This window comes from Panicum virgatum, chromosome 2N (assembly GCF_016808335.1).
Source record: "Panicum virgatum strain AP13 chromosome 2N, P.virgatum_v5, whole genome shotgun sequence".
In the NCBI taxonomy this organism is placed as follows: Eukaryota; Viridiplantae; Streptophyta; class Magnoliopsida; order Poales; family Poaceae; genus Panicum; species Panicum virgatum.
The window spans coordinates 69,106,014-69,122,861 of record NC_053146.1 but is presented as its reverse complement, the minus strand read 5'-3'; the positions used below and the strand labels follow the sequence as shown (position 1 = coordinate 69,122,861).

At 44.4% G+C, this 16,848-nt stretch overlaps 1 protein-coding gene across 1 annotated transcript; it reads right to left on the bottom strand.

Annotated features, from left to right (window-relative positions):
- Positions 1-6,816: 6,816 nt before the first annotated feature.
- LOC120662190 (mediator of RNA polymerase II transcription subunit 33A-like) lies at positions 6,817-16,848 on the bottom strand. The gene is made up of 12 exons (XM_039941313.1): positions 16,500-16,848; positions 16,299-16,412; positions 15,289-15,642; positions 14,227-14,543; positions 13,977-14,068; positions 13,568-13,895; positions 13,060-13,267; positions 12,459-12,573; positions 10,173-10,340; positions 8,756-9,431; positions 8,453-8,659; positions 6,817-8,326 (listed from the first exon to the last, which is right to left on the bottom strand). Exons 1-12 carry the CDS (start codon positions 16,733-16,735, stop codon positions 7,236-7,238), a joined length of 3,906 nt encoding a protein of 1,301 aa, XP_039797247.1. The 5' UTR covers positions 16,736-16,848; the 3' UTR covers positions 6,817-7,235.

Below are 16,848 nucleotides of genomic sequence, written 5' to 3'. Positions count from 1 at the left end.
TGGTGGTACCAAGATGTACCACGATCTTAAACAAAATTTCTGGTGGACTCGAATGAAAAGAGAGATCGCCAGATATGTCTCTGAATGTGATGTTTGTCAAAGAGTTAAGGCTAGTCACTTGAAAGTAGCTGGTACTCTCCAACCTTTACCCATTCCATCCTGGAAATGGGAGGACATCAGTATGGATTTTATCGTTGGCCTACCCACTACTCCTCATAAGCATGATTCTGTTTGAGTAATCGTTGATAGACTCACCAAGACCGCTCATTTTATTCCAGTACACACCACTTATTCTGCCAAGAGATATGCAGAAATTTATCTCGATCAGATTGTTCGTTTGCATGGAATTCCAAAGACAATTATTTCTGATCGTGGGCCTCAGTTTATTGCATGTTTCTGGGAGCAAATACAAGAATCCCTTGGAACAAAACTGATTCGTAGTTCAGCTTATCATCCACAAACAGATGGGCAAACTGAACGAATCAATCAAATCCTTGAAGACATGTTGAGGGCATGTACTATTCAATATGGTAAGAACTGGGTTAAGTGCCTAGCACTGGCAGAGTTTTCATATAATAACAGTTATCAATCCAGCTTGCAAATGGCACCATTTGAAGCATTATACGGTCGAAGGTGTCGAACTCCTTTGAATTGGTCACAAGCTGGAGAACGCAAAATTTTTGGGCCAGATTTAGTCTTTGAGGCAGAGGAGAAAGTTAAAGTTATCCAGGTTAATCTTAAAGCGGCTCAATCAAGACAGAAAAGTTATGCAGACAAAAGAAGAGATCCTTTACAATTCGAGGTCGGGGACTTCGTATATTTGCGAGTATCTCCTACTAAAGATGTTCAACGCTTTGGCGTAAAAGGGAAATTAGCACCCCGATACATCGGACCATTTGAAATTATCGAAACTTGTGGACCCGTTGCCTACCGACTTCGTCTTCCATCTCAGTTGGCTGCCATTCATGATGTCTTTCATGTATCACAACTCCGGAAGTGTACCAGGGTACCTACTGAGATCCTTGAACCACAAGATTTCGAGATTGAATCCGATCTATCTTATACGGAGTATCCAATCAAGATTCTTGACACCAAAGAAAGAAGTACTAGAAGGGAGAAAGTTAAAATGTACAAAATCCAGTGGAATCAGCATACTGTAGAAGAAGCTACTTGGGAGACTGAAAATTTTCTCAAACGAAACTTTCCCGACTTTCTTAGAACCAATCCAGGTACCAAGTCTTTGCATCCTTTTCTTCCTGTAATCTCGGGACGAGATTCCTTTTAGGGGGAAAGGCTGTAACACCCTAGGTGTCTGCACAGTAATTAAATAGGTGTCTGCAATTGCTTGAAAAGGATCTTTTTGTAAATATAAAGGTTATATGTGTAATTACAATTTTAAGCAAGGTCCTTTCTATAGTTATGTTTAATAGGTTGTGTAATTCTAGCTTTTGTGGAGGGTGTTTTTGCAAAAATTCAGTGCATTTAATGCATGGAAGCAAAATTTGCTTTTAAGTCTATGTTTGAAGTGAATTTGCTTTGAAAAAGACAAAATCCCTAGAATTCAAAATCCCTTCAATGTTTTTAATTTTAGCTCTTGAATCTTTGGTCAAATAAATTTTTGTACAACATCAAAGTTGTAGATCTTGAAAAGTTGAACAACTTTCATGTTGGGCACTTTTCCATTTGAGCTTTGGTTTAAAAGTTATCGCTGGTTTACAGTTTAGTCCCTGGAATTTTTGGAAATTGCAAAACGACCCTTATCTCCATCTCCCACCTCCCTGCTCTGTTCTCGCCGCCGTCCACCGACAGCGCCGCCGCCGGCGTCGTGGAGAGGCTTCCCGGCCATTAATTCGCCTCGCGCTGGCACCCACGCGTCGCACCGCTCCTCCTCCCCCTCCTGTTGCCTCGCGTTGGAGTTCCCCGGCCATGCCACGCACCCCGCAGCTTCCAAAGCCGCCCCGATGGCCGCCACCGCGACGCCGCCGTGAATAGCCCCGGGCAGAGCCCGCCGCCCAATCCTCACGCGCGCCCGAGCAATAATGGAACCCCAGAAACCCATTCCCCTCGCTCCCTTGCCCTTTCCTCGCGCCCACGCCTCGGAACGCCGCCGCCGCACCACCCCGACTCCCGGCGAGCTCGCCCCGCCGCGGAGCCGCCACCACAGACCCGCTCCACCCCAATAGCCCCCATCTTTAGCCGCGCCTCGCCCTCGCGCAACTCCCAGACCGCTTCCCCTCGCCCGAACCTCACCGGAGCCACCCCGCCGCCGTGCTCCGAGCTCCCGCTAGATTTTTTATAAAAATTTCATGATCAGTTCTCTTGTGTAGCTATTTCTTTGATTTAATTTAATCCTTGTTTGGTAGACTTTATTTATGTTAAATAGTTTATGTTCTTGTTAAATCCTGAAAATAATCCTGAGTGTTAATCTAGAGTATCTTAGCTTGTCCAGGACGTTTGAGCTTCAGTTCACGGCTAGATTAGGATCTAAAAATATATCTTGCTAATCTGTTGTCTGTTTTGTTTATTTTCTCATAATTATTTCTGTGTATATAAAATCATGAAAAATTCACAATAGCTAAATAATCCCTGGGTAGGTCTGTTGTTAAATTTTGAGGTTCTGATTTGCTCTAGTTTGACCTGTATAATTCAAGCTTGTGCTAGGTGTTGTCTGAATGAATGAATTGTTGTGATTAATTGGCTACATGTCTTGGCATGATTTTTACAGGGTAGATTGATTTGTCCATGTTCTGTTTAGGGTAATTTTGGCAGATTTTGTTACTGTTTGTACTATGAGTAGTTGTTTTGTTAGCAAACTATGTTTTGTTTGTTATAAGAAAACCACCCCCACTTGGTTATGAAGTTAGTCAACTTCTTTTGTGTGGTTGATCATGATGCCTTGTGTAGTTAGATTTGTTATTTAACTACTCTATAAACGATTGCCTATGTGTGCTTATAATATTGTTCTTGCATTACATGTAGACACGACTGCCTTATCGGACGGGACGTACGAGCTGATCCCGGGTTCCGAAGGAGGTGAACCAGAAGCTCAAGTAAACACTGCTGAACTAACTGAAGCCCCGGACCAAAGTTCGGAAGAGCCTAGAGCTGAAATAGTTAGCAACTATCGAGAAGGCAAGCCCCGGACATAACCTATATTTCAAATTAATATCATTTACTGTATTATTTACTTGTGCATTTACAGTTCTTAGCGTTTGAATTGAAACCCTAGATGCATGATCCTAGGAACCTATGTACTGAACACTAGACCTAAGTTCGACTACTTGCTAAGCTTATAGGACCGGTAAAAGTCGAGTGATTGCCTGTCACTCGCGAGCTTTATAGGAATTGTTTGTTTACTTTCTGTTATTCATATAAGGACGACAGACGGGGTTGTGTTCGATCTCATGACCTTATGTGAGACCCCGTCTGTGTTGATGAACTTGTTAAGGTCGCGGTGTGTGGTAGCGGTGGTTAAGTTTTTGAAAGTACTAACCACATACCGCAAATATGGTATGCGGCAAGCCTAGTAGCCGATTGGACCGGGGAGTGGATATACCTCCCACTCTCTCTTAGGGATAGGTTTTATTTTATGTTGCGCAACACTACGACTTCTAGGGACAAGGTTCGGCCTTGGAGCCCTGTAGTCGGGGAGAGTGGCACTATCCACAAGCCGGAAAGAAAGGTCAACGGTTGTTTGGAAACGACCCGACGGTGTTCCAGACGTGTGTGCTAGGTTTATCCTTGCAAGGTTGAATTTCGATTCAGAATCGTCCGCCTCTCACGATGAAATGAGACTGCTTGATCCCTTTGCCACACAGAGTAATAAGAGCAACAATATTATTTATCAATTTTGATGTTTGCTTAGTTTTCTACCATGATTGAATAGTAGTTGCTTACATAGAATGGTTAATCAACTAGAATCTTGAAAGCTAAAACTTGAAAGTAAGGACATACTCTTTATTGCTTTTCAGCAAAAGAAAAATCAGTGCCTCACAAAACCTTGCATAGTCTAGCTAAAGTGGGCTATTTATACCCGTTGGCGGTTAAGTCTTGCTGAGTATTAGAATACTCAGCCTTGCTGTTAAACTTTCTTTCAGGTATGAGTTTTCAGGATCAGATCGCTAGCTTGACCTACCCTTGCTCGTTGCCTCCTGGCTGGTCCGCAGAGTGGGAGACGTCTGCGACTGGCAATGACTATGACGAGTGATACCATGCTTGGGCTAGCCTGGTGTCCTTTTGCGACGTGTTGTAGCCGTCGTGTTTTATCTTCCGCTGTTTTAAACTCTGAACTTAAATTATGGTTTGTATAACTGTTTTACTTAAGTTGGCTTTGTAATAATGGTTTTAACTGGTTTGTAATCATTATTATGCCTGTGTTGAAAAAAAAATTGTGGTTGTAATATCTCTGGACTCGCCTTCGTGCGGGGTATGCTTGTTCGATCCGAGAACCGGTGGTTGTATCGGGACGTTACCCGACAGACCAAGAATTGTTCCGTTTGAAGTGCGTTTGAGCTAATGTTGCCTTTATGGTGATGGCCTGCGCACTTGAGCCGGGATAATTTAGGCGGTTCTGCCACACTAAGCTTGGATAAGGACAATTGTGGTTGTGCCGAGGAACCAATGCTAGGGTGACGAAACGTTCTTTGGATTCAACTTGAAGAATCTTGGTCATGTATGGTGTTCATGTCGGCAAGTATCAATCTTTCTAGAATCTTATTGTGAAGAAGATGACTTGAAATAGAAATGGATTTCATTCAAAAGAATAAAGTTCAAGATCACTAGCTCAAGGAAGATGTGCTCAAAGTAAAAGAAGCCAAGTTGGATGCAATCCTCAGGTTGTGGTTGATCAAAGCATAGTATAAGATGAAAATGAGAAGCTTAAGAAGTTGAAATATAATTTATCTTTGATCTTGAGTATAGGTATGCCGTACTATCAAGAGGGATGCATTATAATGATCTTTGGTTTAGTCTCAGTGCTCAAAAAACCTAAGTGAGTTGTGAGAGACACAAAAAGCCTCACATGCACATTTGACATTGCTGCCAGGGCAAATCCGGAAGTTTCGGATTTGTCAATCCGGAAGTTTCGGATTTGGCACACATGGCACTAACGGCAAGTTAGTTTGAAAATCCGGAGGTTCCGGTTTATAGGATCCGGAAGTTCCGGCTTCTAACTGTCACATAAGGGCTAGTTTCTTTGGAACCGGCTATTTATACCTCTTAGCCCCCTCCTTGGTGGGCTGCTGTTCTAGGATCTGTTAAATTCATTGCTGGTCGTCCCAAGAAACTTGGTAGTCATTGTTGAGCTCTCCCCAAACTCTTGTTGTGAGATTATGTGATTAGTATATATTCTTGAGTTGGGTTGAGAGAGTGAATGCTTGAGAGCACTAAAGAGCATAGCAAACCTTGAGCACTTGATTTTAGCCGAGATTTGTGTGATTCACATTTGTTACTCTTGGAGGCGAAGCCTCCTAGACGGCTAGGCGTCGCCGGCTAGCTCCCAAAGATTGTGGTGAGCAGCGGCAAATTTGTTACAGCACCGATCTTGTGCCACGAGGGCGCATGGTCATATAGTGGAAGGAAGAAATAGCTTGGCCTTGTGGTCGCCATAAGCTTCCTCAATGGAGACTAGGATTCACACGTGGGTGCACGGGGTGAATTTGAACTTAAGTAAAACAAATTCTTGTGTTCATTGCATTTATATTTGTTTTATGGATTTGAGGAGCTCTCCATTAAACACTTGTGTCCTAGAGAGATTGTTGTTTGTGTGTGCAGGATCTGTGTGAACCTACTCAAGGAGCTTCATTGAGTAGACTCTACAACCGGGGTTTGAACTTGTTTTCATTTATTAGCACTACTTTTATTGTGTTCACTCTGCTCTGAGTGAACTCGGAAGTTCCGGTTTGATAAACTCGAAAGTTCCGAGTTCACCTTTTGTCTAGCCTAAATCCGGAAGCTCTGGATTTATTAATCCGAAAGTTCCGGGTTTGGCAGACAATGAATTTAAAATCCGCTGCATTTGTGTGAAATTTATAGGTTCGCCTATTCACTCCTCCTCTAGGCGATATCACGGTCCTCTCAATAGTGAATAACAAAAACAACATACTCTCTCCGTCCCTAATTAAACGTCGCCAGAAAGCTGAGCCAGAAACTAATGTGATAACAAATTTCTAACAAATCATCTAACAACTTTCTGGTTTGAAATTTGTTATTTTTATATCTTACAAACGAAGTCGAGTTTGGACAAAATATTTTACAAGATTGTGTATCATCATATCATCTGCATGTGTGGTTTTTTTTGTTGAATTTAGACGACTTTTTTGCTGTGGTTTGCACGTGTTTTCACAGTAGGCTGGTTTCCATAGCATATGTTGCCTTGGAAAAAAGCCCTAACACCCTATGTAGCAGTCATTTCTCAGCTAACACATTTGGATAGACATGTCATTACTGCTGTATTCCTGAGGTGAAGAAGCACCATACCACACACAGCATCAAATTTTTAACATTACACAAATCAGCAGTCACATCCACTTTTTCACATTTAAACATGCACTTTTTTACATTTAAACATAAAGTACAGTGTTTTGATCTTAAACAAATAAAAAAGGACAGCAAAATATGATGCATTTCATTTGGCGGCGTGTGGTTGCGCAAGGCCGTGAGCGGAGAGTCTGGGATAAGACAGGCAGTGCGGTGCAGCTACGGCCTTAGGCGACGACAGTTAATTAGAGACTAGCTGCTGTAGATTTATCGACACTTAATTAGGGATGGAGGGAGTAGATTTCAAGGGGAAAAAACTCTCGTAAGTCAGGGTCAGCGTGGCGTCAATTTCATAAATTTAGATGTTATATGGTTTGAGTACACATAATACATGTGGTCCCATGTTAACACAGAGAAGCAACACAATGCCTTGCAATGTGCAACAACTTCAGCAATTCACTACTCCCACTGATGCTTTAGACTTCGAGCGGAGCCAGAATTAAAACAAAAATAGAGGTGTTCAGCAGAATTTCACATATATTACATGTTAGGGCTTAAGTTAATGCACTCCTAGTAGGTTGCATGATCTTCCCCTGGTGGGCTCGCCATTCATGAGAAAAGTTCAGGCATCCTGATGGATCCACTGGAATTCTGGAACTAAACCTCATATCACTAACCTCAAAAGGCTCAAGCTCTCAACTCCAACAACGAAGGCTATGTCATTGTTAGGTGGAGGGCAAAATGTCCAAACTGCAGGATCACAACATCGTCTCGACTACAGCAGAGATTGCCAGCGGCCCCCCTCGCTCAAGAAGAGACAGAGCAAGGTCATGTTCACGCCAACTCCGAAGCCCAGCTGCTATCTTCTTTAGCGTGTCCAGTTTTATGTCACGCAACCATGATGGAACAAACTTCACCACCAGGAACACAAAGCGCGACACATATGCTTTCCAGGTACCCGGATCGCAGCCGAGGAGAATGTGTCCATCCAATACACCAGCTATGAAATCCATGTGGGTTCCCACCACCCGTGGCCTCCTTGAGAGGAAAGACAATTTTATGACAGGAGAAATCCTATCCGCTCCCCAAAGCAGGCTGCCACAGAAGAAAAGCATGTTGGCCATGGCATAACCTTGGAGTGTGCTAGAAACTGGCCCAGGGTCTTTCAAACTATGTTCTCTGGCTGACAGAAGCAGTGTTGGCAATGTTTCCTCATACAGCACCTGGACCACAAGTGATCCACCTGCAATGCATAGGAGCCCACCACCAAGCATCGCGACCTGATGAGCCATGGAGGCTGCACAAGATAGTGATGTCCGCCCTGACTTCAACTGCGGAGGCCTGTTAGAAGACCATCCATTTGCAAGTTTATGGGACCACTCAATAACTTGCTTGAGGATCACTTCACTGACAAAGTAACTGTCGTGGAATGTTCGACATGTTCTCAGGTAGATGAAACCAGGTGCCATTGGGAGCCTAAGACCTTGATTCGTGATTGAGTCCCCAAGTAAAGCCCCAACTCCACGATTTGCAGTTATGTCAGAACCACTGGATGACGACTGCAGAAAGGACGAAAAGCAACTTTGGACGAGCTGTGCAACTGCATCTTTGTCTCTGCCAAATGGAGAACGCAAACAAGAGAGGACGATGAAGTCATGCCATCTTCGCACTTTCTGTGTCCATAATGCCGCAGTAATGGGCATGCTCGGCCAGGAACTTGCCCCTGCACAGTTCTCTAGTGCTTGTCCAATGACTCCTTGAATGTACTCCAAACTCCTATCTAGCTTAAATGTAATTGTCAAGCTGACAAGCGCAGCCATCGGTAAAGGAAGCATTGGCGGCACACCACCTGAAAGGATCTAGTTTAGTTTACACTTTATATGACGACATAAGTGGAACAAAGGTATTAAAACATGACAATAATTATGAATTAAAACAATTAAGTTGATGTGCAAGAATCGAATGCAGATCATACGTGGATAGCAGCTGTGAATCTGAACACCAGCAGATGCAAGAATTTCCTTTATTTCAGCTTCAATGGAATGAAGAGAAGCACCAGGGCTAGGCCATTCAATTCCATTCATCGGGACAGGTTTCCAGATTCCTCGTGTAATTTCTGCTGAGAAGTAGCTAACGATCGCAGCAAGAGAAGCAGGCAAAAAGTCCACCAGATCCCTTAAGCCTGCAGTATAGTAGCACATTATTCGCAAACATAAAATGAGATTAAGAACGTTCACTGTTACGCAATAAGATATGGAAAAAAACAAATATTACTCACTTGTAGTCAAGTCTCGGCTGGAAAGTCTCCCATGAGCACATGCTGTAAGAACAGCTTCAAGGACAAAAGGAACAGCTTCTAAAAATTCCCATGCAGGAACTGCAGGCCTTTGGAAAGAATCATCTGATGCATTTACAGAGGAACCACTGACACTACTACTAGAAGTGGATGAAAGATTACCAGATGATACCCCAACTTTATTCATTTTTCGGCAAATCATACTCAAAATTTTGTTTGCAACTTGATGGACAGGGTTTTTGTTGCAAAGACCCGAAAGGGTAGATGCTATGCAAGCTTGATTCTGGAAATACCAAGCCCTTAACTTCGGGAAAGAATCAATATAAACCGGTTGAGCAGGGACCTCGTTGACTGAGCCCATATTATTGTAAGAATCCCTACTAGGGGCAGACGAATTTGTGAAATCAATGCGGTTATTGCGCATCAACAACAGATAGTCCAGAGTAAGTTCCATTCTTACTGAGCCTCCACGACCAGCAAGACAGTACTCTTGAGGAGGCTTATAAAACTTCCACAAGCGAAGGAGACAAAGAAATGCACAAGAGAAGACCGAATAAACAGATGTTTCCCCAAGGATGGTGGACTTGTGGTTAGGTGGGGGTGCTATTGACCCAAAACCTTCGCATAGTGGCATCAAAGCTGCAGCAACATCTGGAACCTGTATCAAAAAAGGATTTTCTTAAATTCAGGATAGAAAACAGTGCAAGCATGCTAATAAATACATAAAGCTGAAGGTAGCATTATTATAAATTATACAGCATAAAAATGCTTGCATCTGTAACATGGTGAAATTAGAACACGCATAGCACTAGTACAGTAGTACTTCATTTTCCACAGCTGGGCCAAGCTCTAGTACTTCATTTTCCACAGCAAGGCCAACCAATAGTACTTCATGCAGGATAGTTCTGAAAAGATACCTAAATATTTCCAAAGGCACACAAAATTACACACCTATCTCGATCAATGAGCCTAGGACCGTCATCAAACATTAGTGAAGCAAGGGATAGCTGTTATGGCCAAATAAAGTGCCAACAACTATACTAATCAACATGATAGGTTAACAAGGGCATGCAAAACTACAGTAGAGGTACTTTAAGCTGTTGCTGAAGACCAACTGAAAAGTGAACACTAGATTAAAATAAACAAAAAATCCATACAGAGAGCAATTGGATAGGGATACAAATCTATTGGCATTCCGAATTTCTGATTAACGATGTCGTTGATGGAAATGAAACAAATAAAGAGCCTTTTTCCCGAAAGAAAAACGAAGCCCATGTCCAGTGGTGATGATCTGTTCTGAATTGAAATAAGCAAAAACATTTGCGTAGTTCAATAAGCCTATAACAGATTGCACAGACAAATAGAAGGCACGAGCAAGTTATAATGCATTTTTCCTTACCATTCCATACAATGAAAGAATATGGATGGCATCACCATAAGCCACACCGAGTAAGATTTCATTTAATGTAGACATCTGAGCAAGGTAGTGGCTCCCAGGTGTTGAGGTTGAGGAATCTGAGGGCAATGAAGCTGATAATAGCTTGACCACCATACCAACCACATGTTCCTGACAGGATATTTAAAATTTAAAGAATACTTATAGAAAAAGAAAAGTTCCTGGGCAAAAATAATCTGAGAAACAATACTATGCAGCATAACCACAAATGGAAAAAAATGGCACAGAACATGGTAAAAAAATTGTGCAGTAGAAGAATTCGCTTGCAAAGATTTTGTAATATGTGTGCTTGTATGTTTCCCTATAAGGTTTACCTAACTAGTTGTGTCTCAACAATTTTGCAAGCAAACATATGCTAACATGTCCTACATCCCTACACTTCTAAAGATGTTTGGGACTATTCTCACGTGCAGTGATTAGGCTATCCGCACTCGTCATACTCTAAACCCATCCTCTAAAAGGAATATTCCGTCCTGGTCATCAATATTCTCTTCTCTATATCCAGTTTTCCCGCAGCCATCTATACTCTATCTTTCTCTATATCCGCCGCCTCGAGCACCGCCGCCTTCACCTCCCTCCGCAGCCGCGGCCTCAAGCAGAGCAGAGCAGCCCTCCCCACGCCCTCGGAGAGCGGGACGGGCTCAAGGACGTCGCGGCGTCGGCCGGATTCCGGCAACCTGCGCGGGCCGGTACGCCCCTCCTGCCCTGGTCGGTGCGCCCCTCCTGCGGCGGTGGACAGCTCTGCCTCGGCTGCTCCGCTCCGGTGGACGGAGCCCCCTCGGCTTCTCCGCCGCGCCGCGAGCAGGGGCAGCCCTGTGGCGCGGAGGGCGCACGGCGACCGGGCGCGCGACAGCCTGCTCGAGCTCCGCCCCCTCCTCCTCCCCCCCTCCCTGACCGGCAGGCATGGTGGCGGCTGGATCCTGGCTCCCCCCCCCCCCTCTGCTCGGCGGGTCTAGGGTCCATGGCGCCCTCCTCGCGCGCCCGTGTCCTGCCATCCATGCTCGCCGTCGCTGGCGCGGAGGGGTGTCGTGCGCAAGGCAGATTGACCCCGGGCCGGCGGCACGCAGGAGCCCCTCCTCCTCACTCCTCCCTCCGCCGGCGCCCCTCCTCCACGGCGAGCTGGCCGCGGCGTGGCGTCGTGAGGCAGAGGCACACCGACGGCCATGGCGGGACGACGGCTTGAGCGAGCTCCACCCCGCCGCATCCACGCGGTCTCCACGGACGCCGGCCGCCGCTGCCTCCTCGCCACGCCTCCTTGTCCTGCAGCGGCGCGTGGTGCGGGCCGCCTGAGTGCGCTGCCACCGCGGCCTCGCCCTCCACCGCAGCCATGCGCGCGTTCGCCGGCGCCATCACGGGCCTCCGCACGGTGCATGACGGCAGCTGCTAGCGGCTCGGTGGCGACGGCGAGTAGCTGCTGCTCGAGCTCCATCACGGCCGGGTGGCGAGGCGAGGCGTGCAGGGCCCACGCCGCTCCCTCCCCCTTTCCCTCTCCCTCACCTTCCTGCGGTGGCCGGCGACGCTCGTCCCGCCCGCGTGGCCGGCGTCGCCGGCGGCGCTCGTCTGCCCGGAGGGCACGGACGCGAGGTCGTTGGGGGAGGTGGAGCGGTAGCGTTTCCTCTGTGTCCGCCAGAAATAGTGTTTCCTCTGTGATACGCTCTTTTACCGTATCACTTACCGGACCCCGGTGCAGCAAAACTTGGTCGACCTGCGTACGCTATCGCGTTTAGCGTTCGTTTTACAGTACCAGCGGACAGCCTTAACAGAAATTGGTGAAGGTAAACTTTCACCTATGCTATCAGCCCAAGATCCCTAAGTCCCATCTAAAAACAATACAAAGTAAATAGTGGAAGCACCCTTTTAATGAGTATGAAGAAGTGAAATGCAATTCCGCATTGTCTGATTGATTCACCTAAAAAATACTCCCTCTGTTTGGAATTAAAAGGCTATTTTATTTCATTAGTATGATAGATAATTTTTGTGACACAAAATTGACGTTATTAAATGCGTATTAAAAAATACATGATATAAATTTGGCATCTCATAAATGAAATATTAATAGTCATTGTCAGTGAAAGCTTTGTACCAATGAAACAAAGTACACCTTAGGAGTAATAAACTTTGTTACATAAGAAATGAATATTTGAGGCAGTTATAAAAAATTGGGCCTGGCAATGCGAACAGTATGCGAGCTCTTCACACGATATGGTTTACAAGTGTAAATCAAAGTACCTGAATGTTCCAGCCACGGACAAGCGACGCGCCGCAAAGAATCTTGGCAGCAGCTGTTTTTTCTTCTTCTGAACCATTTGCTGCTATATTGTATAATTTGTCCAATTCCCCAACACTGAAGAAACAAACAGATTCCAAATCAAGGCAGGAATATCGTGGTGGCAGCAGTAGAGAGGGGAAAAACATATCAAGCAGACTCAAATTAAAATATGGACAATCAGCCAATCAGGGTACCTAATTTAACTTGCATGCTCTCTGGATGCATCTAGTTTTATTTTCAACCGAAGGCATTATGCCCCACTTTATAGAAAGCGTATCAAGCATATTAAAGTGGTTGCATCTAGTTTTATTCCCATTTTATGTATACTGCACTACAGAAAATGATGTAATATAACTAAAGTAGTAGACTATTAGTTCAAAAGATGTCTTTAAGAACAAACTGTCAAAATCATGACTGGCCATTAGAGTTGAGTTAGAGTGAGCGATGGCCCAGTTGGGCCTTTTTTCTTCCTTCTAATAACTGGCGGTCCTGCCGGTTCGAAGATAAGTAATGACTTACAATTAGAAATTCTAAACCAATTGTGAAATTAAATTTACACACCTTGAAGCAGGAGTAGCAACCAGAGCATCAATAAGTGGACCAGAAAGTGGAGCCCCTTTAATAAAGTTTAACCACGGTGATTCTTGGGGTAAAGTTGTATCTTTCAAAGGCCCAGATGATACAACATAACCAGGCCATAAGTAAGCAGATGTATCAATCAAATTTCTCGAGATACAGGCCTCAATAATAAGATGAAGCATATTCCCAACTGAAAAGAATAGGTGGCAAGTAAAAAAAAGGATGAAATAACGAGGGATTAAAAATAAATATATCTCCTATGAATAAGAGAATACTGAAGAAAATAAGGGCTGAAATGTTCCAGGAATAACAAGCAAGCAATATGATAAAAAAAAATCTGTTATCATGGGGACCCAACTAGTGGGGGCCAATAAGAAATGATGAAACCAAGCACTTATGTAGTTATGTGTGACACATGCAGCGCGATCTCTGCTTTCTTTCAAATATAATAACTACTAATTACTTAGTAGAATATGAAGAGTATAAGTACCAGCTTTTGTCGACGAGTCAATCTGGGCAACCATGCTAGAGTTGACAACCCCAGCATTATAATTGGACTTGAATATTGCAGCTTTCGAGGCTGCAGAATTAGCTGCATTCATCACTGATGAAGGTGGCACAAGAAGTCCTGAATACTGGATCAGATCCTGGAGGGAAGATATGAGCCCTTGTCTTCGTGGAAGAATTTTGCTTCCTTCAGCTCCGAACATATCACTTTCTTCTTTAAGAATTGCAGCAACCGATAGTGGTATAAGAGCTAACAACATGCATAACCTCGCATCTAGATGAGGAATTGGTCCTTCAAGAGGTTCTCTAGCCTAGTTACAACAGTTCAAATGAGAAAGCCACATGGAAGTAAATATGTATAATTGATCATTATCATAAAAAGTTCTATTCACCCGCTGAACAAGACGAAGTGCGGAAATCCAAAGAGCTTTAAATGTTTCCGGCCAGCTTGCCTCATTAAGTACTTGCAGTGTCTTCGTCGTTTCTGTATGAGAGATAGGAGAATCAGGATATTAGTAAAAAAAGACCAGTTCAGTCTTGCAAGAAAACTGATAGCAGGACTTGAATATTTTGATTGCAAACTCATGGATCATTTTCATCCACATAGTTGAACCAACATATAAAATCATAGTCAGGGGGTACCTTTTAAAACCTCAATAGCTGATATACCACTTAGATGCTTCCCATCAATTGCATTTTCCACATAAATATCAAATATTATCCAGCAGGCAGCCCTCCCAGCTCCAGTAAGTTGACCCAGTAGAGAGCCACCTGATCTCGTATTACCAAGAACATCCACAATATGTTTGTTATTCGGTTGATAGTTTGCATTGCAGACTCTCCGGATATCTATTAACAAGTCATTAATTTTGTGTCCAGCAGGCAGTAGAGTCTCCAAGGCCACTTTGTGAGCTTCAATAGAACTCAACCTCTGGCTTAGATAACTGAACTTTTCAGGCCTAACCTAGAAAGGTATCCTCGTTAGCACATTTGTAATGCTAATTAATAGCTAAATAGAAGGTACAAAACCACAGCAGCACAGGTCAGCAGCCGAATTGAAGAAGAGGCTAGGATCTGGCCTCTGGCAGCATGCCAAGGCCTAATCGCTATTGGCCCGGGGGGGTGTTCAGATTGAGCTATTAGTTTCATGGCTCTCCACTGCCAGGTTGTTTTTGTTTCTCAGTATAGTCACACTTGTTTGTATGCTTTCTAGTGAATGCCTCAGCAGTTCACGCTTCTCAATTCCTATCTAATACAAAGATACGCAGTTCTCCTGCATGCTTCCAAAAAAACAAAGTACAAAACCAGCAGAAATGTATGTTCTGAAAGGTTTTGTGCAAGATAATGGCAATAAGGATGGAAGGTTAGGTAATAAATCCTACAATAAATATGGCTTACTGAGAAGTTGATAGCTATTTAAGTACTGTTTGAAAGTTTCCAGAGTATAATACATGACAAGAAGGCAAGACTAAAATGATGGATACAAACATCTTAATTGTCAACATGTTAATAAGGTGGATTGCACTTAAAACAGCTTCTATTTGCTTGCATTTGAAATGAATGGATCAATGTTCTGCAGTTAAATTCAGCCTTAGTTGCAACCAGACTAAGTTAAAAATTATCAATAGGGTAATACATAGACGAAAACGACAGACCTTTCTATCATACATAGAACAAATGAGAAAGGGTTAGGAGAAAATATACATGTTCAGGAATATCAAGCGCAGAAATGATTGAATCTTTCTATCAGCAACCATCATATGCAGCACATCCAAGGCCATGACAGTGTTCTTCCGGCGCAACTGTTCGCGATGCTCATTTTGGTTCTCCGTAGAGACCTTTTTGACATCTAGGTCCATAGGCTGTGGTCCTTCAATGGCGTATACACTCTCTTGCCCCTCTGCCATACCAGATGGAAGGCCACAGTCCTCAAGTATGCTATCAATCAGTTTGGTGACAACTGCCAACACAAACATGACGACAACATGCCCAAATTCTGTTCCACAATATCCATAATTCTTTGATAGTTGCAAAGCATCAGCAATGGACTTTGTTATCCTGGGAAGTACAGTAACCACATATGAGCAACACACAGTAGAGTACAAGTCACTGCATAGTATTAGCAGGCTGGTCAATAGGAACTATGAAAATTAGAAAAGATGAAGAGAAAAAACACAATAAAAAAGGTTAGTGTGGGGGGACAAAACCTACGATCATATAATATACCTAAGATTCATGACATTACGGAAAGTGTTAGGCTGCTATCCACATCTGAGCAAGAAAATTGATATAATAAGTAGAAAACAAGAATTAGAGAGTCTGGCACAGGTTTTAACATAAAGCCTTACCACTGTACCTCAATCTATGTAACTAAACCTCATCATGTTGTATATTTCAACTTAACTGTACATTTTTATTCAATAAAATACATGCATCTCGATTGAATTGAGAGTATAGCTGAAAAATCTGAAAGAAAACTAGAGTATGTGTTTCAGAAACGCTGATGCCGAGTACGCTATGCAAGGTTCAAACATGCAGCTTGCCAAGAAGTAAGAACCACGGGCAGTAGCTTCTGTGAGTGACACAGAATCTATAATATATTTTGCACAACTTTGCACACTGCAAAAAGTTAGCCATACAAAATACTAGTGTCATAGTAGTGCTACGACTAGGCCTCGTCTAGTGCTAGCAAAATTTCGTAGCTGAAGTCTTACTTGTCACGATTAGGCCCGGCCTCCATAAACAGCGAGGAGGACGTGACGTTACCCTTGATGAGCTCCAGGTAGAGTCGATACGCCTCAGGCTGCACTCGCCGCTGCGGGAGAACCCTGCAACAACACCGTGGCGAGGTCATTCACGAAGCAGTCGAACGAGCACCAATTCGATTCGCGCAGGAATTGGAACAGTGGTAGTACCTGGGGGTGAGGAGTGCGAGCACATGGAGCGGGCAGAGGAGGCGGGAGGCCATGGCCTGGCCGACGAGCTTCCAGAGCGAGGGCGAGTTGTGCGCGAAGCATAGGTTGGAGACGAGGATCGCCGCCAGGTCCGCGCTGGGGATCCCAATGCCCTCCCCCGCGGCGACGCGGGCCAGCTCCACCGCCCGCAGCAGCGGCGGGTCCCCGCGCGCCTCCGACGCCTTCACGGCCGCCATGACCCTCCTCTCCAGATCGGCGGGGCCGGCGGGGACCAGCCCCGCCGCCGCCACCGCCGCCGCCGCCGCCGTCGCCGTCGCCACGATGGCGTCCTCGCCGAGGGTTTGGGTTT